The sequence below is a fragment of the Balaenoptera borealis genome (assembly GCF_965194805.1).
Source record: "Balaenoptera borealis genome assembly, chromosome: 17".
Classification (NCBI taxonomy): Eukaryota; Metazoa; Chordata; class Mammalia; order Artiodactyla; family Balaenopteridae; genus Balaenoptera; species Balaenoptera borealis.
The window spans coordinates 3,628,624-3,655,285 of record NC_138876.1 but is presented as its reverse complement, the minus strand read 5'-3'; the positions used below and the strand labels follow the sequence as shown (position 1 = coordinate 3,655,285).

At 52.1% G+C, this 26,662-nt stretch overlaps 1 protein-coding gene across 5 annotated transcripts in view; it reads right to left on the bottom strand.

The window, feature by feature from the left end:
* TRAPPC9 (trafficking protein particle complex subunit 9) overlaps nucleotides 1-26,662 on the bottom strand; it is a 552,118-nt gene that overhangs the window by 96,715 nt on the left and 428,741 nt on the right. For all 5 annotated transcript variants that reach the window (XM_082364605.1, XM_082364607.1, XM_082364606.1 and 2 more), the window contains 2 exons: nucleotides 24,319-24,471; nucleotides 11,637-11,728 (listed from right to left, as the gene is read on the bottom strand). In XM_082364605.1, coding sequence (XP_082220731.1) covers nucleotides 11,637-11,728; nucleotides 24,319-24,471 — 245 coding nt within the window. The remainder of the gene's footprint in view (nucleotides 1-11,636; nucleotides 11,729-24,318; nucleotides 24,472-26,662) is intronic.

Sequence of the window (26,662 nt, the reverse complement as noted above, 5' to 3'; positions counted from 1 at the left end):
AGTCAGAGGCCTGGATTTGATGTCCTGGGCGCGAGACCTTGGGCAAGTCACTTAGCCTGGCTGTGTGCCCCAGGGCTCGCCTCTGTAGAGCAGGGCCAGTGACGCTATCACCCCAGCAGGGCCTTTCCAAGGCTCTGATGCAACACGGACATGCAAGCTCTTTGTAAACTGAAAACCCACGTATGTACACCCTCCAGCATCTTCTCAAATGAATCAGGGGAAATAAGAAAAGCTGATCCTGTATCTGTACTCAAAGAGCTTCTATCCCAGATGCCGAGACACAGGGTACTTTAAGAAGAATATAAGGCACCACCAGCCCAAGGGCACAGAGCTGGCATGCCCAACACACACGGCGCATGCACATGGGCCGGCACTCGCTGCGTCTGTGCCAAGGATAGCCAGTGCAGGGGAAAGGTGACGTGGCCGGGCAGTAGGGGGACAGTTCCACAAGGGGACCGGAGCCTTGAAAGAAAAGCGGAGCAAAGGCAGGCAAGGCTGCTTGGATGGGCCACCACGGGAGTGGATGTGACCCCCCCCGGGGACTCCCACAGCCCCCCCGGATGGGAAGCAGCCTGCGAGGCCCCCTGCGTGACGTGAGGAAGCCAGGGGGTGAGTGGAGGGAGGAATCTGCACCCCAGACGCTGGTGTTCCGGCTTCGTCCCAGGTGACGCAGGCCGGCAGGACGAGCTGGGACAGGGAAGGGCCCCTGCTATTAGGACACCTTTGGGCCGCAGCACAGAAGGCGGCGACTGGAGGAGGAAGAGGGGCGGGAAGAGCAGGAGGTGGCGGTGGGGTGGCCGTGGCGCAGGCAGCCCAGCAGGGAGGCCTCTGCCACGGCCGGCAGACGGTGAGGGACGGGGCTGGGATGTGGGGGAGCTGCTGGCCCCCAGCCAGCCTGGACCCAAGTCCGAGGGGAGCCCGCAGCAGCCATGGCCACCCCGCCCAGCAGTGACGCGACCTATCAGGTAGGCGGCCTCCACCAGCCAGAGCTCTGAGCTGCCTCGGCTCCGATTAACAGAGCATGGAACACCAGGGTCTCAGCCAGGTCCTGTATGACGGCCTTCGCTAGCCGTGCTCCCGCAGCTCGACTGGCTGTAGACTCAGTCAGAAGACGCCTCCTCCTCCTGAGTGAGCCTCCCGGCCAGAAGCCCCAGGGGCTGGCTCGTCCAAGGAGCCGTTTCCTCAGCTGGCACCCGGGGCTGTTTGCTGTGCTGTCTGTCTTTGGACGAGGCATCAAGAAAAACAAGAGATCCCATTCACCGGTAGGGTGAGTCCCAGCTGATCCACATCCAGACCCCCATTCCGTGACTCTGCTCTCTAACCACAACTTATGTTTGAAAAGGGTGCAGCATCCAGAGACCAAATTTCCTGCAAGATGGAAGCCCTAGGGGTTAAAGTTTTTGTCTTGTAAAGAAACAACGGGAAAACTAGAGAAAGACTGAAACCTCCATCACTTGCTTTTAGCATGTTGCATACCTTGAAATCACTTTCTTATTTAAGAAACGGAAAACGCCTACAACAATGTGACACAAGCTGAGTCCTGTGGTCGATTCAAGCGCCGGCTCTGTGACTTTCTGGCCGGAGACCCACTGCTGTCTCTGCAGAGCCCCGTCGCCGGCTCTGTGAGGTGAGGGTCCTCCACCTGCTCCAGGGGCCCCGGGGGGGCAAGGCAGACGGTGTTTGTAGGGCAGGTGGCAGAGGGCGTGCTGTGGGCAAGCCCTGCAGAGCTGTGAGTGCCTCCAGCCTCACACAGTGGATCTTCCCACAGCACTGGAAAGATCCCCAATGCTCTCTTCCTGATCCTGGAGGTGAAATCTCAGCAAAAAGAAGGGGCCTGGGACCACCCAGTCCAGCAGAACCCACCCTTGCAGCCTGGATTGAAGTGGGTCACTTTCGCACTGGGGCTGTCCCACACACTGGGACAAAGTGCTTTATGTCAGCAGTTGTTCAATTGCAGTGAAGTGCCTGTCATTACATGAGCCAGCGGAGGGCCCGTCGGTACCAGCATCCTAGGACGCTGATCATCAACAGGTCCAGGAGCGACGGAGTAAGCGCTGCAGGAAACACGCGTGCGAGCTCTGCCTGGAAGCTCCCGTGAAACTCTGGGACTAAGAAGATCGCAGAGACCTGGACTTGACCTACATCTGCACTAATTAGCACCCATTCAAACCAGCCGTCTAGATTCTCCCGATTTCACTTTTCACTGTGATTAGGAGAGAACTCAAGCAGGCCCAGCCCGAGGGGAGGCGCATGGTCACGATTAAGGCTCCTCGGTGCTGGGGATGACGAAGAGGTTTGAGAAGCTTCTCTCAGAACCCAGAGCCAGAGGCACCTTTACGAACGGACAGAGATGTTTTCCCCAGTGGAAGTCTTCTGGCCCATCTATTTTTGTCCAGTAGGAACACACCCTTTCTCCCCAACAAGCCCATGAACTCCTTCAGGAAACGGACTGTTTCTCATTCATTCATTCATTCATTCACAGAACAAACGTTTGTTGAAGGCTTACTATTTATTTACCAGTCACTCAACAAGCATTTGCCTTGTGCCTCCTCTGGGTCCCATAAGGAACAGGCCCTGGAGACAGGGAGATGGACGTTAGCTTGGACCTCATCCCCGTGAGTTCATGGAGAATGAGACAGGCACAGATCCTCATAGGGGAATCGGAAAGAGCCACCATGGGGATGGAGGACAGAGGGGAGAACAGGGCCCGGAGAATAAGGACAGGGAACCAGCCAGGAAAGGGTGTGAAAAGACAGCAAGGAAGGGGGTGCCATGGGCAAAGGCAGGGCCTCATGTCAGGCACCCCTCCTGGAAATTTCAGTTCCAAGGCCACGGGGTGGGGGCAGGAGGGCCTGGGGGATGAGGGAGGGGTTGGGGGCAGGGGGGCATGGGGGCCAGGGAGGGGGTGAAGGGCATCTGCACAGCAGAGCCACCCCATGTGGGATCCGCCCCCTGCAGTGTGAGAGGTTGACATGCTGAGAGTGGGGGAGGGTTGGGGCAGAGATGGAAGACTGGTTACAGTGGGGGGATTGACAAATTGGTAATTACATTAGAGATAACAAAAGCCAATTTCTCAATGCCAAGGAAGTGAGGTACAACTGAGGATGGGGACAAACCTGAAGGAACCTTGCCGTGTTGGTCTGGAAGTAGAGGTATCAGAGAGAACTGGTAGCTGTCAATATGTATAGAAAGAGATGTTGAGTGTGCGTGTGTGTATTTATAGTTATATGTACATGTATATTCCCTGGCTGTGTTCTCTGAGAAGGCCAGGGAGTAGCAACCCCCCCAGTAAGAACGACCATTCTCACATCTGCATCTTGGTTTCTAAATAATGATCTTCACTAAAGGGAACCAAGATTTCTTGGGGAAAATGGATGCTGTCGCAGCTGTAGTTCATGATGAATCTGGGACACCTAGTGCCAGAAAGCAAGGAAGTGTCCAGAGAACGACGGAGACGTGTCGAGAGGCACAGAAGTCGGCCTGAAAGAGCTCCCACTGTGCATCAAAATAAATAATGACAGTCACATACTTTAACACACTGAGTAAAAGAGGAAATGACGAATCCACTCAGAGTAAACGAACAAAGGAAAGTTTAAGGAGGAATCGGTATTTACAAAGTTTCAAAGCACCTTCCCACAGAATACTTAGTGATTACCAAGAGAAGCAAAGGAACCTGATCTCAGAGAAGGCTGGCAGACACCACCTTGTCAGGTGATCAAGGTGGCCACCACTGGTGGTGGAACAAACACAACTCACGAGCCATCTGAGAGGGGCAAGAAGGACACAGCACTGCCTCTGTGACTACTGACAGAGACACGGGTACTGAATCTAATCATGAGGACACATCACACAAATGCCCCAAGTTGAGGGGCATTCCACCAATGGCTGGTTGGTAACATCTGGAAGCACCAAGGTAAAAAAAGTCAAAGAGAGACTGAGGAATTGTTGCAGACCGACTGAGACTAGAGACATGAAACAACTGAAGGCAACAGTGGTTCTGAACCACGTCTAGATCCTTTAGGAACAAAGGACACTATTGGGATGACTGGCAAAACTTGAATGGGGTCTCAGTACTGGATGGTAGAACGGATGCTAATTTCCTGATTTTGATGGCTGTGTTGTGGTTAAATAAGAGAATGTCCTTGCTTGTAGGAAATACACAGAATTTGGGACGATGGTGCACTGACTCTAAAATGGCTCAGAAAAAATTCTAACCACTGTATGTGCAACTTTCCTGCAAGTCTGTGAGTAATAACACGATAACTTCCTTCTTTTTTTCTTTTTGCTTATCTTTACTTCTAAAAGACTATGGTACTGTGGAATTTCTGGTTAGAAGTCAGCAGACCCAGGCTTCAAATCCAGCTGTAGGCCACTAGCTCATTATATGATTCTGGGAGGCACAATAATGGGGAAAACGTGGATTTTCGAATCATAGTGACCATGCGCTAGTCTTCACTCTGCCACTCACAGGCTGAATAACCCTGCATACGCTTTGCACTTCCCTGCCCTAAAGCACAGGAATAACACTACCTACTTCAGAGACAAGACTGTGAAGGTTACGTTATTAATTCCTTCCACAAATACGTATTCAGCTGTCACTAAAATGTTCCGGTAACAGTTCCAGGCTCTGAGAATACAGGGAAGACCAGATTCTTTCTCTGTGGAGCTTATACTCTAGCAGGGGTGGAGAGACAAATAAGAAAAAAACCTGTATATGTAATGAACTTTCAGAGAATAATAAGAATTGTGAAGAAAACTAAAGCAGGTAAGGCCTTAGAAGGTGATGTGGGGATGGGGAGGTCAGACAAGAGAAGCAGGAGAGCTTAGAAAGGAAAAGGAAGAAAAAATAAAATCATCACACAAAATAAAACCAAGATGACACAGATCACAAAAGTCAACATAAAAAGCATAACAGAATACATGACAGAAATAAGACCAAATGTATGTGCCATATCAAGGAATGTAGCTGGTCTAAACCCACTTATTAATGAAAAAGACACTGAAGTTAGGTCACAAACAAAACTCAACTCTATGCTTCATCTAAGAGAACCACATAGGGAAAAAAAAATTCTCAAATGTTTAAAACAAAACAAGAGGCAAAGGTACATCAGCCAGGGGCTTCCCTGGTGGCGCAGTGGTTGAGAATCTGCCTGCCAATGCAGGGGACACGGGTTCGAGCCCTGGTCTGGGAAGATCCCACATGCCGTGGAGCAACTAGGCCCGTGAGCCACAATTACTGAGCCTGCACGTCTGGAGCCTGTGCTCCGCAACAAGAGAGGCCGCGATAATGAGAGGCCCGCGCACCGCGATGAAGAGTGGCTCCCACTTGCTGCAACTAGAGAAAGCCCTCGCACAGAAATGAAGACCCAACACAGCCATAAATAAATAAATAAATAAACCCAAAGTTTAAAAAAAAAAAAAAGTTGTGCCATTTAAAAAAAAAGGTACATCAGCCAAACCAAAAGAAAGGAGGGATGAGAGCTACAGTATCAGATCAGATTGAAATAAGGGCAAAGACATTAGAGGAGACAGAGAAAGGCACTTTAAATGGTAGAAGGCACAACAAAGTGAGAATAATTATGACATCTATGCACCAAAGACCATCAGCCTTCACACTGCATGTATTACAGGACAGACAGTATCACATCGATGGGCAGAAGTCCATCAGGGTGAAGAGGACCCATGTTAGCAGTAACTGTAATTCACTTCTCAAAGTCCATGGGTAGATCAAATAAGTAAGGATCTTAAAAAACCTAAGCAAATTAATAAGGTATAGCTAAGTGATACATTTCAACTCAATACACTTAAAACAAGCAATATGCCTTCCTTTTAAATGTCCATGGAGTAGTCATAAAGAAAAAAACCAAAAAACAAAAACTAACCACAAAGAAATCTCAGTAAATTCTAAGAGGTGAGAATAGTACTAAACTGATTCCACTGCTGTTACATTAGAAAGTCATAACAAAATGAGAAGAAACAAACAAACAAAAAACTATGTTTTAAACAACTCTTGGGATAAAGATGAAACAAACTAAAATCGCAGAATGCCTAAAAATATCAAACATGAAAAATTTAAATGCCAGAATGTGGTTAAAGCAGTAATCATAGGAAAATTCATAGCCCCATAAAACTGTACCAATGATAGGGCAATCTAAATGAATGAATTAAATGTCCAACCCAGTAAGTGAGGGAAAAAATAATATAATAAGCCCAAATAAGGCAGAAAGAAGAAATTAATAAAGATAGAAGAATCACTGAATTAGAAAAGAGAAGGGGGATAGAATTAATGAAGAAAGTAGATCATGTGTTAGCTCAACTTAAACAAGAAAAAGAAGAGGAAGCAAACTTATATAAAAGAAGAAGCAAAAACAGGGGAAAAACCCTCTGTTAAAGAGGCAGTTAAATAACTATAGAAGTTTTCTTTTTAAAAAAAATGAGCTATACAAGCTCTTTCTGAAGTCATAAAAATAAATATGAAAGATGTGCAATGGGCATAGGGTTGATTTTACAAGATAAAAAAATTCTACAGATCTTTGCCATAATAATACAAATACAGTTAACACTACTGAACTGTACACTTAAAAATGGTTAAGATGGCAAATTTTTATTATGTGCTTTGACCACAATATTTAAATAAACAAATGAATGAATGTAAGAAAATGACATTGAAGAGGATTACCCAAGGAAGTATTAATATATACTGTAAACCCATAATATACTTACAAGGGTGATACTGGCCCATGGATAGACAGATTAATGGAAGAGAATCCCAAGATTTTCCTGAACATATGAGAAAATGGCATTGCTTATTAGTGAAGATAGACCATTTATTAAGTGACTTGGGGATAACTAGGTAGCTTTCTGGAAAAAGAAAAGGTGGATCCATGCCTCACTCTTCACACCTTAATAAATTCCAGATAAATAAAAGATTTAAATGTTAAAACAACCGAGCCCATGAAAGCATTAAGAGAATTTTTTTTAAATGTAAGCTAAATGAGGAAAGTCTGAGTATGATACAAAAACAAAGTTTTTGTTTGTTTGTTTCTAAAGAGATTGTTAAATTTAAATAAGTATCTTCCAGCTTGACTCACTCCTGGGAGGACCGGCATACTTACAAGGGTATTTGTTGCAACGACGTTTATAATAGCAAAAGATTACTAAGGGCCCATCAAAAGATACAGAGTAAATAAATTACGATACATCTTATGCTGTGGTTAAGAAGACTGTGGCAGCTCCGCGTGCAATACGGAATGAGACTGGATCCAGCCTATGTCATTAAGTAAGAAGGGAAAGTGGCAGGAAGCTCTCCCGTGGTACCCGAGGAGGAAAATACACAGTTTGTGCACACTTTATCTTCACAAAATAAGCAAATCACACAAACACTGACCGCATGCCGCAGAGAGGATCCATTTTGGGGCAGTAGTCTTTCCCATCACGGAAAGCCTCACGGCCCCCCTTTGTAGAAAGAGGAGGACCGAGCATCACCCATGGCCTTCACTGGAGGCCCAGAGTACAGTGAACACCCACGACAGAGCTGGCGGGAATCGGCCAGCTCCCGGGCTGGGCAGGACCCCCTTCTCCACAGCACCCTCACCCCACTGCTTCCAGGTCCACCTGTCACCTTCCCTCCGAGGAAAGGGGCCCCAAGGCAGTAGCAGACGTGGGCCTCCCTGGGCGCCCACGACCCCAGAGGCTGCAGGTCTGGTACCTGCACCTGCTCCCCCCAGGGCCAGGTCCCTCTCAATCGGACGCAGGGAGCTTACCGAGCACCTCCTTTAACCTGCCCACACAGAGCTCCCAGTCTCGGAAGCAAGACAGACAAGTGAACAGGCAAAGACAACGTGGGGTGGGAACTCAAGAGGCGAAGGCTTCCTGCGGGACGGGAGGATGTCTGAGCAGAGCGCTGAGGGGTCCAGCACAGTGATTTCAGGGGGAGGAGCCGGGGGCTGAGCGAAACTCTTCATCCACCTGGTCTACATGCTGTCCTTTGTCCTTGAGCTTTCTCCAGGGACCTGGCTCAGAGAGACATACCCTCTGGCCCAGGACCAGAACCCCTGTTCTGACTCGGGCCCCAGAAGCAAACTCCAGCTCAGGCTGCCTGGGTTCCTGGCACTGGGGTAGGACAAGGGCAGGGCTGGGCCTCACTCAGCCTGGCCCCTCACGCCTGGGGTGGAGCTGGCCCTCCCGGCTGCTGCGTCACAGAGGATCCAGAGTGACCCGTGGCGAATTCGTTTTCTCCTTGCCGGGGGAAGTGTGGATAAGTACGGCCGCCCTGGAGGCCAAGCTGGCCACAAGCATGCAACGCCATCACAAAGCACCAGTAACCCTGCCCTGGACACTGGCCCTCTGGGACTGATCCGGGGGCAGAAGGGCAGATGCCAAGAATGTCCACCTTAGTCTTATGAATGGAAAAACTGGAAACCATTAGTAACCAGCCAGAAGGGATTGCCTAAGTGCACTTGGGCACGTCAACATGGAACTATTTAAGTCATGTGGAAGAAGGACGTCTAAGGACTAGGACTTGGATGGCCTTGACCCTGTGAGGAGGATGGCCTTCGTCCACCCATTCTTCCACGCGGTCAGCAACCATCGAGACCCGGTGGGTGCGGTCAACACTGTCTGTTCCCAGGGCGCTCACTGGGAGTGGGGAACACCATCTACAGGCCACGAGAACTTGAGGAGGGGACACAAAGGAGGACATACAGCTCAGTGGTGGGGTGTGAGAGCATGGATGTGTGGGCAGCAAGCAAGGCTTCCCAGGAGGACCAAAGAAGGAAAGACAGGACTAGGAGAAATCACAGGGCACAGGGGAAAATGCCTGGAAGAGAGGGCAACTTCCTGGCAGAAGGGAGAGCAGCGGAGGGAGCCCGGGGTGCACAGCTCGGGGAGGATGGCGCTGGGAGAGCACAGAGAGACGGGGGACGGAGGCTGCAGGGGCAGGCGTGCTGGTGGGGGAGGGACTTCTAAGCCTCACTGAGGACGCTCCAGTCCATCCTCAGCGATAACGGGAGCCAAGGAATTGTTTTAACTGTTTAAGAGTGACATCATCGGGGTCACATTTGGGAGGGTCACTTGGGCTGCAGGGAGGACCCCAGGTCGCAGGAAGCAGATTGGGGGCAGGAATAGCAGTTTGGGGGACCAATCATGTAATCTTTTCACTCAGCAGTTTCTTCCATAAAACATAGACTAATGCTTAGTCCAGCAGGTAGTTATGAAGAATAAACGAGGTGACAGAGTTACTGGACAAGCTGCATGCAGTTAAGTGCTCCCCAAATGCAGCGATTCTTTTGGGAAAGATTATCACAATAAAGCAGGCTCCCAAACGTGATTTTAAAACTAGAATGCTTGGGACCAAACAGAAGAATGGGGGGCAGGGTGGAGTGGGTGGTGGGAGGGGAGAGGGGAGAGGAGAGGCCCTGCAGAAGGGCAGGAACAGGCTCTGGGGCACCGGGGGGCCCAGCACAGCCGAGGCTCTCGGGGCTCCAGACAGCCAGTGGTGCCTGCCTTCAGTGGCTGCGAGGAGGGGGAGGGCAGCTCACAGAACACGCCTGGCACGGAGGGGCCCAGGGCAGGGCTGCCACCCACCAACGAAAGGGCAGGAGGGGACTGGCTGATCCCACAGGGCCATTCCCCGGCGGGGGATCAGGAGTGGCCTGGGGCTTTTTCTTTGTATATGGGTTTTTTGTTTTCACTTTTTTTCCTCCCTTTTTTATATCCTGTATAAATTTTTTTTCCTTTTTTTAATTTTATCAGTTTACATATATATATATATATATATATATATATATATATATATATATATATATATATATATATATATATTTGGCAAAGGTGCCAAAGGAACAGTGACTCAGCCCCTTGGCTTCCCTGCGCCCATTGCCGGGCCAGCTGGGCCTCAGACCAGATGGCCATTCACCACGGCTGGGCCACAGGGAGGGGTCCTCAGACCAGGCTGACCAGCCGCTGGGACTCACCAAAACCACCCGATTCACCTGGCCCAGCAGACCCAGCCTGGTCCGTGGGCCTGAGTGCTAACACTCTGGCCCGGGAGCAGCTGTCTGGAGACGTAGCCTGTGGGGGAGAAATCCAAAGCCCAGCGCCACTGCTAAGTTCCCTGGGAAGGAGGCGGGGGTCCATGGGCAGCTCACCTGCCAGGGAGGCCTGCGCCACACGCATCCAAGATACAAGTATTGCCACCGTTCCTCACGAATTTCACGCTAGAAACAAACTAACCATCTCCCCCACCAAGGCCTCCATGTTACCCAGTTTGCTGAAATGACGTTTTGCAGGAGTTGGGCCACGTCTCCCCGCAGAGTCCCAGGGTCCTCTCCCAATGTACACCCCCCCAATCTCTGGAATGAGTCAGACCCTCCAGGGCGCACTCCCAGACTGCTGGGGCCTTGGGGAATTTCTTCTGACTGACATGATGCCTTAATACAAGCTTTGTGTCACTGTGTTTCCTCGGGCTGGTTGGGGCTGGGAGTCTCATCCTCAGCTGCCACATACGGTGGAAGTAGCTGGCTGAGCCCAGGTCATTAAGAGACAAGACATTCCAAACTAGGAAAGCGAGGGACACCCCCAGAGGTGCAAGCAGTGACACATCCCGCAGAAACACCCCCGCCTCCTTCCCCTCGGGCTGCACCAGCGAGGCGGGCGGCTTCCACGGAAGGAGCCCCGGGTGTAGCACACAGTCCAGGCACAGTTGCCGTGTCAGCGCCCCTCACAGGCCTCCCGACAACCTTCACCCGCGGGAGCAGGAGCCCAGCGGAGTGGGCGGCCCCCGTGCAGCGCCAGGGGCTCTCCAAACTGAAGGGGAAGTGAGGGAATGCCAGGAGGAAGGCCTGTTTTGCTCTTCAGACCCCTGGGATAATTTTCCTGTGTCTCTAGCATGCAAAAGAGGGAGGTCAAGCTAATTAATTAAGTGGATGAAATACCAGATACTAATTTACAATGGTTTCTGGGGCAAAGAGAAGAAAGAAGGTACACATATATGATTGCTTGCATCTGACCCAACACAGATTACAGGATGGAATCATTCCCAGAGAATAATAAACACTCTCACTTCAACAAAAATTCTACATTTAGTTTGTTTTCTCAACAAAATTTTGTCACTGCTATTTAGGAAGGCAGAGACTGGGGTGAGAGTTCCAGGTGCAACGGGCAGCGAACGTTCAAATACCTTTTTCGAAGCGCCACCTCAGGGCGATCGCTCACAGACTGGGCGCCAGGCCGAGTTAGGGTGTTTACCAAACCAACTCCGCCAGATCCAGTCCAGGAGAGAGGAGCTAGCCGCAGCCTCGCTCCCGCCCACCACCCTGGTCACGGGAGATGCAGAAACATCGGCAGGAGACACGCCCGTGCGGACACCAAGTGCCCCCGCGGAGGACAGCCGACGCTGCAGCAAATGGACCCCGAGGGCATCTCCACGTCACTGCCACACCTGTGCTCAGAGCGCGGTGAGCCCGTTCATGAGGCTGTGCCCGGGCAGAGCTCGGCAGACACGCGGAGTCCGGCACGGCGGCGAGCTTCCCTCCCCCCACGGCTCTCTGTGACATCAGCACACACCGCCAAGCGCGAGCCTGCGCTTCTGAGAAAAGGCGCGCGCACCCCCCTGCCAAGTGACGAGTGGTACTCACCCCACAGGAGAGGGGCCAGCTGCAGGTGCTCCAGGACCAGCTGGCTCAGAAGTCCTTCCACACTCGCCTCACCTGTGCGCTTCAGAGAGGGGTGAGCCGCGTTAAGGAAAACTCCACTGCCTCCGAGTTCTGGGCCAGGGGGAGAAGTTCTAGAAGTTTCTCCACAGACTCCCAGACGGGAAACCTCCCGCGGCAGGTGAATGTCCCCCTCCTCTCCAGGGATGGTCTAACCAACCACAAGATATCACCTGAGCGTGTGGGAAACAGGTACGTAAATGTGTCAAGGGCCTCCCCCCCCACCAAATCTGGTAAATTGAGCTGTTATGTGAAGAAGGGAAATCCACTGGGATAATTTCAATCCAACAGCTATTCTTGCTGGGGGAAATAAAGAAGAGGGAAGGTTGTTTTTCCTAAAAAGGATGCAAACTGTGGCTTACTGTTCAATACAACCAAGTGCGTCTCTCTACACGTGTCGGTTTCATGCTGGTTTCACGTCTGCCCTGTTATACATCTTGATGTAATTACACATATTATTACAAACGGACTCATGCGAGTTCATAATCGAGGAAGTCATACGGCCTCTCAGCAAGTATCGGTGGAGGAAGAAATTAGGTTTAGAAATGCAGAAAATAGACGTCTCCAAGGCGCTAATGTTAAACAGCCAGTGTGGTCCTCAGAGAGAGATCTATAAACCTCTCTCCCTTTTCCTACATAAATTAAAGCCCCAGTACTTAGGTTGCAATCAAAAGGGAAGAATGTCATTCCTGACATTCTCTAGTGACTGAGGAAGTGGGGGAAAATCCCATTACTTTCTTCCATTAGCAAGTTAATTGCATTCAACAAACACAGAGTGTGTCTGAAACAAGACAGGCATGGTGAGAAGCACTGAGGACACTGAAATGACTGGACATGAACCTTGAACTTGAGAGGCTCACATTCCAACAAAGATGACAATATAGGAACAGACCATTGCACTTGCCCAGCCTGAGGACAGCCGGGTCGGGATAAAGCCACACAGGCAGAGTAGAACGGGCTGGGGCAGGGAGCGAGGGGTGCCGAGGCCCCGAGGGAATGAAGACCAGAGCTCCCGGGTCCCTCCTGCCAGAGAGGGACAGCCCGGCCCTCAAGCAGCCCAGCCGAGCATCGACGGAAAGCTGTTCAGACAAGAGGGCTGCCCAGGAGAGCCAGCTGGCCGCACACGGCAACGGGCCTCAGACCAGGGCACAGGCCAAGCTGTTGGCTTCCAGGACGCGCAGGAGCGCCCACCTACCTCTCCAGCCCCGGGTCCTGCTTTGGCTGCCTTGGCCCTGTTTCAGTTCTTCCAAAACACAGCGTGCTCTCTCAGAACTCCACACCCTCCACCTTCTGTGCTCTTTGCCTGGAAATGCTTTTCCCTGCCCTCTTCCCCCTCCTCACTGTACGCATACTTTAACTCTTACCGCAGACCTCACTTCCTCCAGGAAGGCCTCTCTGAACTGTCTCTGCTCCGAAGGCTCTTGGCATCCCCTCGGCAACCCTCACTAGATGTGTGTGTCTTCCATCGTCTGGCTTCACCGCTAGCCTGTCAGCTGGGTGAGGGCAGAGCCCTCATTCTGGGGCCGGGAACAGTGGCCGGACCCTCGTGGCTGCTCCATGAACACTGTCTGATGACTAAATGAATGCTGGCATGAGTCAACATCCCAGGTACGTGGTGCAGGGGCCACATCTTTCTGTTTTCTTTCCTGACTCTCTCTCGGGGTTATTTTCGCTTGTATGAAATTAAGACTTCAGAATATGGCATATTACTCCCTCTTGTTAAAAAAAAAAAAAAAAAAATCATGCCAGGCTTTTGAGGCTGATCGCACCCCGGTGCTTGAAGAACAGAAATAGTGCCTAACATACATGGCCAGGATGAGGAGCCTTTGAAATGATTAGTTAGAAGAGCAAGTTAGCACGTGAGTAATTACAAAGTTGCCAAATGGCACTGGGGCTTTGGAAACCATTCCAATAGCATATTTCCGTATTCATTTGCTTTCGGACATGAGCCATAAAATTATACAGCTGAGCTAGTAAAGCTAATTACCTGCATGCACATCCCCTCCCCTTCAGCCCCATGAGCCACCAGAACAGTCTTGTGTGTGAGCCTGGACACAGGAACGCAACCCTGGCGGACCAGTCAGCTACGCAGATGCTCCATCAGCCGCTTTTACAGCCCAGGTTACAATGTTACAGTGAGGACAGTGGACATGGCAGTGGCTTCTCTTTCCTAAACACATGGACTCTGGCGTTTGGGGCAAGAGGTCAATAAAGAATGATGATGAGGGGGCTTCCCTGGTGGCGCAGTGGTTGAGAGTCTGCCTGCCAATGCAGGGGACGCGGGTTCGAGCCCTGGTCTGGGAGGATCCCACATGCCGCGGAGCAACTGGGCCCGTGAGCCACAACTACTGAGCCTGCGCGTCTGGAGCCTGTGCTCCGCAGCGGGAGAGGCCGCGACAGTGAGAGGCCCGCGCACCGCGATGAAGAGTGGCCCCCGCTCGCCACAACTAGAGAAAGCCCTCGCACAGAAACGAAGACCCAACACACCCAAAAAATAAATAAATAAATAAATAAAATTAAAAAAAAAAAAAAGAATGATGATGAGGACAATAATTCCTATCATTACTTCTGCTAGAAAGAGTATTTCCGAAGTGAGTCCCATGAGAGAGGCTGTGTGCTAAGTGTTTAACATGTATCTTCTCAATTTAATACTATTTTCAAATTGAGAATGTGGTGGGTATAAGATAGGGACTGTTACTTCCATTGCAGAGATTTAAAAAACTCAGGCCCATGGGGATAACAAGAAAGCAGACACGGCTAGGAAGTGGCAGGACTGAGGCCGTCTGACCCTGGAGCCCACACTGCAGCCCATGCTTTCAGACACTTTACTATGAACACAGTATCGATTCCTCACAATAAACCTGGAAGCCAGGACCCGTGATCCCCACCGGACGAACGAGGACCCTCCGTGCACAGGGCCCGGGCCCGGCCAGGGGCAGAGTCACCGCCTGCTCCCAGCATGGCACGTGGGGGCCAGCCTCCTTCCTCCAGCCCTGAGGGAGGCCCACGGGGAGCTCTCCGTGGTGCTGAAGTACCTGTCTCCCCCTTCAAGCCCTTCCTAGTCACCTGGGACGCAGCAATTAAGTTTCCAGGTCAGCCGACGGGTTCTTGCCCCCGAGATATATTCCTGTCCCTTAGGAGGGCAGGGGTGGTGACACTGCAGCAGGGGGAATGTAGACCACGGTGGGTGCCAACCAGGCTTTGCAAGTCTCCTAGCCACACCCACAAGTAATGATCATCGACAACCCCTGTGCGCCTGGAACGTAAGAAAACTCAAGTGCCCAGCTCAGCGCATCCAACTCACGTTCGCTCTGCCTCTGGAGCCCCCCACAGGCAGCCTCTGGCTCCCCCCAAGGAGCCACGCCTTCCTCTCACAGCGCCCTCTGCGCCTGCCACTTCCTGCCTCAAAGCCACAGCTGAGCTCCCCGGAGCCACCACAGTTCACTCACGCCTCTCGGAGGTGGCGAGCCTCGCAGTGTGGGCTGGCCCTCGCTCAGTTTAGACTTCCACTGCCATCCCCGACTCAAACTTGCCGGGCCGATGAGCGGGCAGCTCTGCCGTCACGACTGCTTGGCTGCTTATTTTTGCAAACCAGTAAGAAAGACCAACCAGGTGAGATCCTTCCTACTTTTAAGAAGCCCAGCCTATTGTGCAAGGATGATACCTCAGTATTATTAGTCACTCATCATTGTTAATTACATTTAATTAATCAATATTTGTGCAGAGCTTTTTTGTTTACGAATGTTTTCATGCACATTGTCTCAGTTAATCTTCTACGAGTCTTGGGAACCATGGATATTTGCTTCCAAATCTTAAAAACACCACCATACGCAAGGAAAATGCAGTAAGTTAATAAAATACTTTCCCTTTCATTTTCTGCTAGCCCATTAGCAGTGAAATATTCAGTCATGAGCTGCAATCAAAGGACCGTTTAAAACCACGGAGCAGTTTTTGAGATCCTGCCTGTGTGGAAGGGACTGAAGTTTACCATGACCCAGCATCATGCTCTAGAAAAAATGACTCTTCAATCAGCTCTTCCCTTGGGGAACATGCAGCCTGGCGGGTGGCAGGCCTGGGTCCTCTCACAGGGGAGTTCAGCACCGTGCTCTGAACACCTGGTTGTTACAAGTGGTCTACTGAGACCAGCCCGTGAGGGCAGCTGATGCAGATGTTTCTAAACGGGCTCCCAGGTGAGTGTTCCGGAGTGGGGAGCTCGTTGAGGAGCAGGCCTGCACCTCGGCACCACCCCCGCCTGGAAGATGGGCTGCCTGCGCCCCCACGTGCCAGCTCTGGAGTGATAACCCCAGGTGCAGGGACTTAGCCCAGCCCCACTTCAGCTCAGATCAATTAGCAAATTGTCACAACTAGAAATTACGCTAATGGAAAGGCTGCTTTAGGTGATTAATGAGCCTCTTTCCCATGACTCTGTCCTCCGATTTGCTTCGTGAACTTTGAGAATGCTGATGCTGGGCTGTTCTCATCCCAGCAGGGGCGCCAGTGTCTGGGCTCAGCTCCCTGGACAGCGCCACGAACTGCCAGGGAGAGTCTGCACGCGGTTCGGGGCTGCAAGTCTTGCCGGGGGAGAGTAGTCGAGTCAGAGGATGGAGGGCAGGCAAAATGGAGAGAGCCCTGTGGGGTAGGTGTGCCAATCAGCAGCGTGCCCGAGGAACGCTACGTCTCTTTGGCTTCATCTGAAAAATGGGGATAATTTGAAGGCCTTGGCAGAGACCAGATGCTCTTTCGCTCTTCTGACCAACACAGAGCCAATAAGAGCACAGACTCTGAAGCCGGACAGCTGGATGAGAATCCGAGCTCTGCCACTTACTAACTGGGTGACCTGGAACAAGTTAGGTAAACTCACAGGACCTCAGGTTTCTCAGCTGTGGAATGTGGATAAAAACTACTTCACAGGGTTTTTGTAAAAAGTGAGCAAATCTAGGTAAATTGCTCAGAACAGTGCTGGCATCTAGTAAGTGCCATAAGGTGTTAGCTGTTACTTAAGCTCTGTAATTTTATGATTCTATTATATAAGATACACATGCTCACAATAATTGTCACGCCAAAAGTACACAGAATGTGTAAAAGCCCAGCGTGAGCCCAATCACATGAACACACTGCACGTTGATTCGTGTGCATGTTCACTCACTCACACACACACACACACACACACACACACACACACACACACACACACACACACACACACAGATTTGGAACTTTGCATACTAGGGAAGAGTCCTTCCCCACTCTCGTGAGCCGGCCAAACCTGAAATCTATGCTCTCTGTGTGCCAAACGCTGATTCCATTCAGAGTAACTTCAAGGTATACATATTTGGATTCGGGGGAGTCAAGAATCAAATATGTGTCCCTCCCATCTCACTCCCTCCGTCCCCTGAAGGCTAAAGGGCCAGGGCAACTTTACATCCTCGAAGGTCGGGAGCAACGCTTCTCTTGGGCTGGCACGGCTTCCCCACTATGAGGATTAAAGGCCTCTGAACCAAGTGATTACCCACAGCTATAAACACTCACTCCCTAAAGACAAATACAAGATGCAACCCTGCATGTTACTGAAGATGATCAAGGAATCGGCTGTACCGATAAAGGGAGCTGCTTGTATTAAAATTCATTTAGATAAAACTCTCTCTCCTAACATGACTATCAGAAAAACCTAGTGCACTGTTTTAAAGGAGTCTTATCTAAAAATACTTAATTTCTCTCAGGGAATGAGAAGACAGAGCTCCATCAGAAGCATCTTTGAGAGTTAGCTGGAAGCCAGTTAGAGAGGCTGAGAGGCCATCTCAGGCGATCCAGTGCAAACAGCGAAAGCTCTGCCTCAGTCTATGAAGGGAGGAGGGCTTGGCTATCGGCAAATTCTCCTCACTGGCGGGGATGCGGTCTCGGAAACTGAGAAGCCAGGTGTGGCCGTATGCCAGGTCGCCTGTCCTGGTGGTGACCAACCAAACTGAGGACGTCGTGCCTAGAGTCTTACAGGGTTGACCTCAAGTACAGACTGATAACAAACGTCACAGCCGCTGTTGCGCTTCTGGGATTTACAGAGGGCCACTGGTGTCTGTGAGGCCAAACATGCCACCGTCAGCGGCACGGCCCGGGGTCAGCCCTGGGAAGGCAGCCCCTCCGGGCGGCACAGCGCACTCTCAAGAGGAGAGCCATACTGCTCCGCCTCCTTCCGCTTCCCAGTTATTGAGGACTGTGTGCCCTCTGTGTCCCCCCCGAAGACATTCCAGCCCCCGCTCTGGGCTGCTGATTCTTAGGCACCTGAAGCCCACTTTGCCACTGGGGTCCTTGAGCCTCTGCCTCACCCTCAAAGCAGCCAGATGGTTACAAACGATCTCCAGACAGAAGGCGGGAGACGCGTGCTCACCAGACCAGGCCACCTGGCAGAGCCTCAGCCCAGATGGTCCAGGCCGCCAGCTTCGTGGGGACCAGCTGAACTGGGCACCCAGTCCTTGTTGGGAAACCTATATGGGGTTGGATTCTAATAGGTCAGCAAGCATCTCACCGAACCCTGAAATGCTCTCTGAGGAGAGATTTGCAACAAAAACGAGGAAAGCGAGAAGGGGCGCTGACAACAAGCTTGCTCCGAGCGTCTCCCGCGTCTGTTTCCACCGCAGACAGCCTGCGCGGGGCTGCCCCCTGGAAAAGGAGACGGCCTTCCACTAAGACGAATCGTGCTGGTTGCAAACTCCCTTCCTGCGTTCAACACGGCACTCAGCGTAGTGCAACCAAGCTGGTGACCATCGGCTGCATCAATCAAATGGAAACACCGATTCACCGAAAGGTTTCAGTAGCTACATGGGAGGATTACAGGCAGCACCGGGGCGGGGACGAGAGCACGCGCTCGGGCTCCGTCGGGCGGAGTCCACACCCGATCTTGCTCACCGCAGCGTCCCCGGTGCTGGGCGCAAACCGCAGCACGTCGTAGGTCATCAGGAAATAGCTGCTGACACGACCTGACCTCAAGAACAGCACAGCCTGGCAAGGGAGACAGTCTTGGGAAGAAAACCAACCTTCCTGTGCTCTGTAAGCACTATTCCAAACAAGAGTTAAGCACTGAGAGTTGCAGGACCCCAGAGGAGGGGCGGTTCCAGCCGGGGCCAGATGGCAGAGGGGGCAGAGGGGTCCATGGAAGATGGAACACGTGAGGCCAACCATAAAGGACAACCCACACCTGCTCCAATGCTGATGCTTGTTTCTCCTTCTCTGAATTACCGTGGAAAGTGACAACAGATATGGTCAGCTTCCATACGTCCCCAAACCAGACGCTCTGGGTGATTCTCAGAACTGCCAACCCAGCCCCTTTCAGGCAGGCCCCGGCAGAGGTGGAGGTGCGGACGCCAGGGGACAGTCGTGGGGGAGGTCTGGCCCAGCGTCTCCCGTCCAGGAGAAGCCTCACCTGAGGCCGGGTCACCTGAGCAGCGCCGGGTCTTCCAGCAGGAAGTGTGTCCCCTGTATTGACACCTCCTAGGGTCAGGGGCCGTGACGGCACCACCAGGGTGAGGCCTCACTTCAGGCTGACTTCAGTCAACAGGAAAATAACACGCGTTCTGGGATCCTGGCTCTCCAGGCTCCCGGCACCATCTCAGGTGAGTTACTTAACTTCCAAAATATACTTATTTACTTTTTAAAAAGGGGTAGGTATCACTTGTTTTGTAGGTTTGAGGGAAAATGCTAATATCCTGTCTGGCACCCGGTATGGGATCAGAAGGGCAGATACAATTGTCAGAACTGACCCTAACGGCAACCGGCAACCCCAGAGCAGGTGTCCTCACGGCGCTGAACAGATGGAGACACGGGCCTGACAGGTCACCACCTGCCTGCCGGACGCAGGAGACAGCAGAGCCAGACCTTCGGAGCCGGGGCTCCGGCCCCCCAACGATGCAGCATCTTTGGTCCCAGCCCAAAGGCAAATGCAGACGGTCACTGGGTCACGTGCGGGGGCTACTACCTGCTACTGACAGAGTTCGGGGAGAGTCGGCGGCATTAAGGTTTCCCAATTTCAGTAAAAATGGTCCAACAGCGGCAGCTGGAGGGAAGAAGAAGGTTAAAAGAAGAAGAATGGAAAGCAAGGGCGTGTTTATCCGGAAAGCGCGGACAGACCTTTCTGTGCAGGCCGCCCCTCCCCACCCCCAGGAGCCCCACCGACGTCACCCCCAGGCGAGTTCCTCCTGCGAGATGGGAGCGCTCAGGAGGACATTCCCTTTCAAAGTCACCGGGCTGAGGCGGCACAAGGAACAGGCAAGGGAAGAGGGTGGGCCTCAGGACAGGTTTCTGAGTGTGAGGAGTGCTTCGTCCCGGGCAGAATAAGGATCAAAGCGCAAGGACAGGAGAGCCCCAGGTGTGACGGGGGCAAGCCTGACGGCGGGGAGGCGCCACACGACGGGGCTCCTCGTGGTACCGTCACCTCCCCCCACTACACGAGGAGGACCGGGAAACAGAGGGGTTAGGCTGAGACCCGGGGGCCGGCGGGGAGGGGCGAGGCAGGGGGAGAGCGCCTGCCGGTCCCACGTCCAGCTCCGCTGCCCGGCGCCCCTTCCCCAGCCCCGCAGACAACACACTAAGTAACTGACACACGGGAGCCGTGCAAGCGGCGGTTTTCATAGCAGTGATGATGATGGAAGTGACAAACAGAAGAGAGATAGGTATCGTAAATCTAAGGGAAAAAAGCAGTATTCAATACATGAGCTCATTTGGCTGGGCCAGCGTGTAAATCCCACCTCAGAACTAGTGAACGCCAGGGCTGAAAACACCACTAGGCCCCTGGTGCTCACCGCTCCTGGATGGCCAGGTGCCCTCCACCACCTCCTCCACATGAGGTCACCCTGTCCCTGCAGAGGTGGGTCTCCTGACCCACCAGGCAGCCTGCGGGGACCCTTGGACTGTGTTGGCTCTCGGCCAGTTACCAGGCTCCTTGTAATAAAGCCTGCCCTTTATTATAAGGGGGGGAGGGATGGACTGGGAGTTTGGGGTTACTAGATGCAAACTGTTACACACAGAATGAATAGACAACAAGGTCCTACTGTACAGCACAGGGAACTATATTCAATATCCCGGGGTAAACTATAATGGAAAAGAATATAAAAAAGAATGAATATATGTGTATAACTGAGTCACTTTGCTGTACAGCAGAAATAAACACAACATTGTAAATCAACTACACTTCAATAAAATATAAATTAAAAAATAAAAAATAAAGACTGCCCTGCATCTTTCACGGAGCAGGGCAGGGGAGGTCAGAGGAGAGGAGGGACGTGACAGCACGGCTGGGTTGTACTGGGAGGGAGGGACAAATCTTCACGGCCTGCAGGGAGGCTGGGCTCTGCTGGAGAGCCCTGGAGGTCGGTGCTCACAGGCTGCTGTGGGCAGGACCTGAAGGAGGAGGCCACAGAGCCTAGCCCTCGTCTTCAGGAAGGGAGGCGGGAGGGCGAAGGGGAAGGAGGGGAGGAGGGGAGGAGGGGAGGGGGTAAGGAGGCAGGCAGGTCAGCCCGACTCCTCACCACAGCCTGAGAGACGCCTGGCCCCTGCTGCCCCAGTCTGCATTCTGCACCACCAGTCACAGGGGACGACTCAGGTCCCCAGTGCGTGTCAGGCTCTGGAATGTGCTTAGAATACTCCAGCCCTGCCGGTCCTCACCGCAGGAAAGCTCTGTCTCAGCCCTCCCGGGCTGCACGGTGAGTGCCCGTCTCTGCGTCTGCCCCTCCCGCAGACTGGGGGCATCTCCAGGGCTCAGCACACGGAAACAATACGTACAGGCTGTTAGCCAGGTGCAGAGTGGGTCTGGAGCTCCCGGTGTCCCTGCCGCTTATCTGGATGTTGCAGATATTACCCAGACACACCTACTGCAAGAGCCACAGTCTCCTTTAAAACACGTCTATCCAGCCTTACGTGCTACATACGGGCCATTTTTATTAACTACGGATGGGTGTCAAACTAGGCTCAAATTTTTTATGAAGTCTAAATATTGAGAAAATATTAAAATGCATAATGAAATAATTAGCCAATTCAATCTTTGGTCTTTCCATCTGCTTGAATTTAGGTTTACAGTAGCAAAAGTCTGCTATCCATCCCATGCCAGATGTCATTACCAGATAGGAAGGGAAGCAGGGAGGGAGGGAATGTCCGTAATGCTAATTCTCTTCACTCAAATTCGCCTTTGGGGACAGTCTTCCAATCAGTAAACTAGGAGACAGGTGTGCCTGGCACATGGTAGGCATTCAATAAGGATTTGCAGCCTGAATTATTAATCGAACACAAAATAGGGAAGTCAGCTTCTTGAAAGAATCAAGGCTAAAAGGAGAGAAACCCAAAGACATTTTAGTATGTTTTCAATAATAGTTTTCAAAGCACGTTAAGAGTTTTGATGGTCAATATAACCCCATTAGAAGGCAAGGACCACGGGCTCAAGCAGGCCGAGGGGTTCAGGGCTGGCTCCTCCCCGTTCTCTGCAGGAACTGAGAGGCAGCTGCATCAGCAAGACGGGGGGAGAAACGCCCTGGGAGCTGTTGAGCGGGCGCCGAGGACCATGTGGGACCCCTGGGGGCAGCACCCAGGAAATGACACTCGCAGGTGCTGCCGTGCTCCCTGGCTCCCAGTGAGGCCCAGTCTCCGTGCAACTTGGGGAGGCAGGGCCCCCCAGTCCCAGAATGAGACCCCTCAGAAGGATGAACCCTTCCCACCGGGTCCCCGAGCACAACGCCCCTCCCCCACGGGTGCCAGCCGGGCCTGCCTGGCTCTGCACGAGCTCCCGCGTGAAGCCAAGGCTCCAGGACCCAGCGTGGCGGCTCCTGCTCCACAGGGAACCTACGGGCTCCACGCAGGAGGTGCGGAGCCTCCGCAACCCAAGGCCCAGAAAGGACCCGCCCAGCTCGTGTCAGGACAGTAGACGCCAGGACTGAGCGCTAATGGCCTCCTTTCACGACCGCCCCGCCCCCTGCCCCCCTCCCCGCCACAGGATATAAGCACCTTCACCATGCTCCCCGTGGGGACCCGGACTGGAGGGTAAGTGCTTTGCCGCTGGCCACCCCACCTGGGTGGGCCCTTGGCTGCACCGCTTCCTGGCTGGACTCCGGGTGAGTCAGCTCACCCTGCTGAGATCCCGTTTCCCCAGGGGACCGTGAGAGGTGCCGACCAGAGAGGTGTGAAGAGATGACAGAGGTGACAGATGCAGCGAGCCTGGGACGCGGCGCGGGTGCTGCCTTCCTCCGTGCTGCAACGCTCCGCTCGCTCAACCAGCGCCAGCTGGCTGGACCCTGACCCTGCTGAGAAGTGGGGTCACCGAGGGAAGGGCCCCTCCCGCGGCCCCCCACCTTTTCACTTCTCTCTGTACAGAAGACCAACGCCTAACTCCACTACGCATGCCAGGCTCCCTCCGTGAGCCCCTGAGCGCTCTAGTTTTTGGCGTCTGGTTCTCAAAGCCTTCCATCTACAGTGCTTTTCCTGTCACAAGCTCCTCGGAGACAGGGGTCTTGTCTACCAAGCCCAGATTCACGTTAGCTGGCACGAAGGAACTTGCCTCGGTCCTGGAAGCCGTGCCTCCTGCAGCCTAAGGGTGCTTCTAGGATCCAGGGCGACGAGACCACACAACAGCCTGTGACCATCCCACTTCCACAGAACCAGTGTGTGAACAAGGTAATCGGCAGACATTCCCATCAGAGTTGCCTCTTCCTGGGAGACACCCTGAGCGAGCCATCCTCTCACACCATGTGAACTGTGGGGCATCTCCCATCCCTGTCCCCTTGATAAACTTCTACTCACCCTTAAATAGCCCACCATGGCGACACCCCTTCTGTGAAGCCGCCCCTGATTGCCCTGCACCTGGCAGCTTCATCCTCTGAACCTCACAGCATTTGGCATAACGCTCTGTCCCTGCTCCCCAGCCGTGCGTTTAATCCTCAGATAACTCATACCCTCTTCGGGACCGGGCAACCCCATGAGGCCCTGCCTCCGCACTGCAGTCCCTCAGGCGACTCGCCACACACCCAACCCAAAGCAGGCACCGAGTAAAGACTGCTGGAAAAAACATGTAAATAGATAAGTGAACCTGAGGTTTCTCCAGAGTCCCACTCACCCAACTGAGTGTCTACCACGAGCCAGGCACTGATCGGAAGCTCAAGGCAGGGCCGCTTATTTTATGAAACCGTCCTTTTTAGTGCAGTCCTCCTAATGCCCCCACCCCAGTCTTTTCAAAATGGCATCCATGTGCCTTGCTGAGCTGTACAGCCCGATTTCAGTTTCCCCAACAATCGTATCCTGTGTTCAGCTGTCAGTATGTGGAACCCCCCGACCCCAAGCCCAGCACTGATAGGTGGCCGTTAGAACAGGTCACTCACACAGATCTCAACACTGACAGAAAACACGTGATCCAAGTGAGAGCAGCACCGGCCCCAAGGAGGTCTTTCCTCATCCTGAACCCGTACTTCACTCGTGGGGCCCTGGACGTGGTGGAAGGGTAAGAAAATGCCCACTCTTTGGTCTGTATCTCCCTGCCATGCCATTTCTGAGTTATCTATGGCCAGCGTTCAATAGCTGACCCCTCTGGGGTCCTCCTCAGGGGTCCGCAGGTCGGGGTGGGCACCGGGAAAAGGATATGATGGTCCAGTGGATGTCCAGCTTGCTGTTGATCTCCAGGCCTCGGGCTTCCTGCCTCTCCTCCTCCAGCTCCTTGGAATTTGCAAACTGCCCCTTCTCCCCAGGGGATTCTGGGAAACTCTCAAAGTTGAACTTGTCCACTTGAATAGCCATTCTAAGAGAACGGGGAAACAGAGCAGAGAATTAATCAGGAGGGCAATTTCTTCTGTGGGCTGCTGGAGAAGCAGCCCATGCCAGCATGAGACAGGATAATGAATCATTATCGTTAGTAATTCATAACCGATTCATTCCAAGAAAATGAAATAATTGACTCCCAGGGTAGTATCAGCTTCAGAGCTGGCTCAACACCGTTTAGCACGGAAGACACAGTCAGAGTGTCCAACCCCAGAAGGAAATCTGAATTCTGGAATAGGGTAAGGCAGAGAGGAAGCAGGGGAAAAATCGCAGCGAGGCGGCCTGGCAATCACTTACCCCTGGGGCCCCAAAAGCCCAGGGGGAACTGCAGCCTCATCATCAGAGCCCTGCCTGCCGTGCTGCACTTCACCCTTGGCCAGATGGACTTGCTCACACACGCCGCGTGCCCCGCCAGTCGCATAGCTCCCCACCCGCCCACTTCCAGCCCCTGAGCCCAGGACCCCACCCTCCCTTCAGGTTTCGGCCCAAGTACAACATCCTCTACAGAGCCTCCCACACTGCTGCTGTGTCCCGCACTCGCAACCTTCTGGCAGTTTCCAGAACACACCAGGCTCTTCCTCCCTTAGTCTTTGTGCCCACAGCTCCCCACGTGGGAATGTTCTTCTTCTGACCCTTGGCACAGCTGGAGCCTTTCATCCTTTAGATTTGAGCTTAAGAAAGGCCTTCCCAGCCCACCTCTCCACAGCAGCTTTCCATCTCATCCCTCCCCCCGCCCCATTCTCCATTGCGGCATTCCACCTATTTCTGCAATAGCGTTTACCATGAGCTGTAAATATTTACTTCTGGATTTGTTAACTGTCTATCAATCCTACCAAAATTCAGCTCCTTGAGGGCAGAGATCCTCTTGTCTTGTTTACCAGTGTTTCCCAGGCCTGGAATAATGCCTGCCTGGCACATTGTAGTAACCGGTTCAGAGAAGAAATGAATGAGTGAATTAAGATCCTTCCCTAACACCCCAGGCCAATGTTTACCTCCCGCCCACCGCCACTGTTGCCCAGCCCGCACACCTGTATCCACGTTCAGCTGCGTCCCCAGGTGCTACAGCCCCTGGTCTCTAGAAGGCAGGCAGGCTCTAGCTAACCGCCCGCAGCCTGCCTCCACTCCCACTCCCATGCCCCTGACAGTCACATAGCCAGGGGCTATGTCTTACTGACGTTTGAAATCCCACCTCTTGGCACGAAATCAGGCATACAGCAGGTACTCAACAAAAATGTGTTACATGGATGGATAAAGAAAGAGGGGGAGAAAGGGGGACTCCTTCGTGTCAGGCCCTGAAGATGACTGTCACTCAACGGATAAAAGTAGGCATTTTCTTTTATTTCATAGCCTGTGCTGTGGTCAAAATATTCTGCTGAGCCCCAGCATGCTCTAATTGGCATTTGGAGCTTCTTCAACAACCAGGAACTGGTATTCAGGGTGTATAAACGTAAGATTAAACCCAAGGAAGAGGTCTTGAGAGCTTGGAAAGGACTACTGGAACGTTGGTAAATCCACAGCATTTGGCCGGGAGCGTGACGTTTAAGGGTCAGCTACTCAAGAGTTAGAGGCACTTCTGTGTAAGTGCAGAAACGGTGCGTTTCATAGCAAGGACCACTTTCAAAAAATTACATTTACTGTTCTTTTCGGATTATACAAGTAGATAGGCTTACTGTAAGAAGCTGGAAAATAGAGAAAAGCATACAGAAGAAAAAGCACTCAATCTTATACTCTAAGGTTGATATGTTAATTCTATAGTCTTTTTTCTAAGCACTTGTATTTTAATGCAGTTTACATCATTATATAAGCATACATATAAGTCATTAAATAAGTATTAAATATATGTGACCACACATACATATACACATAATTTTAAGACGTGCTTTTCTTCTCTTAATATAGGATGAGCAATTTCGCATCATTAAAAATTAGTCTGCAGAATATTCTACCATATGGCTGTATCATAATTTACTTAACAATTCCCCTATTTTTCATACTTTCAGGTATTTTCCATTCTTTAAAAAATTACTAGTGAAAAAAAATCTTAACAACCATCTTTGTGCTTAAATTTGTTCTCCGCATTTATGACTGTTAGACTCCATTCTAGAGGCGGAATTACTGATTTGAGGATGTGAAAACCTTTTGAGGTTTGGAGGCAGAGGACCAAGTTCCTT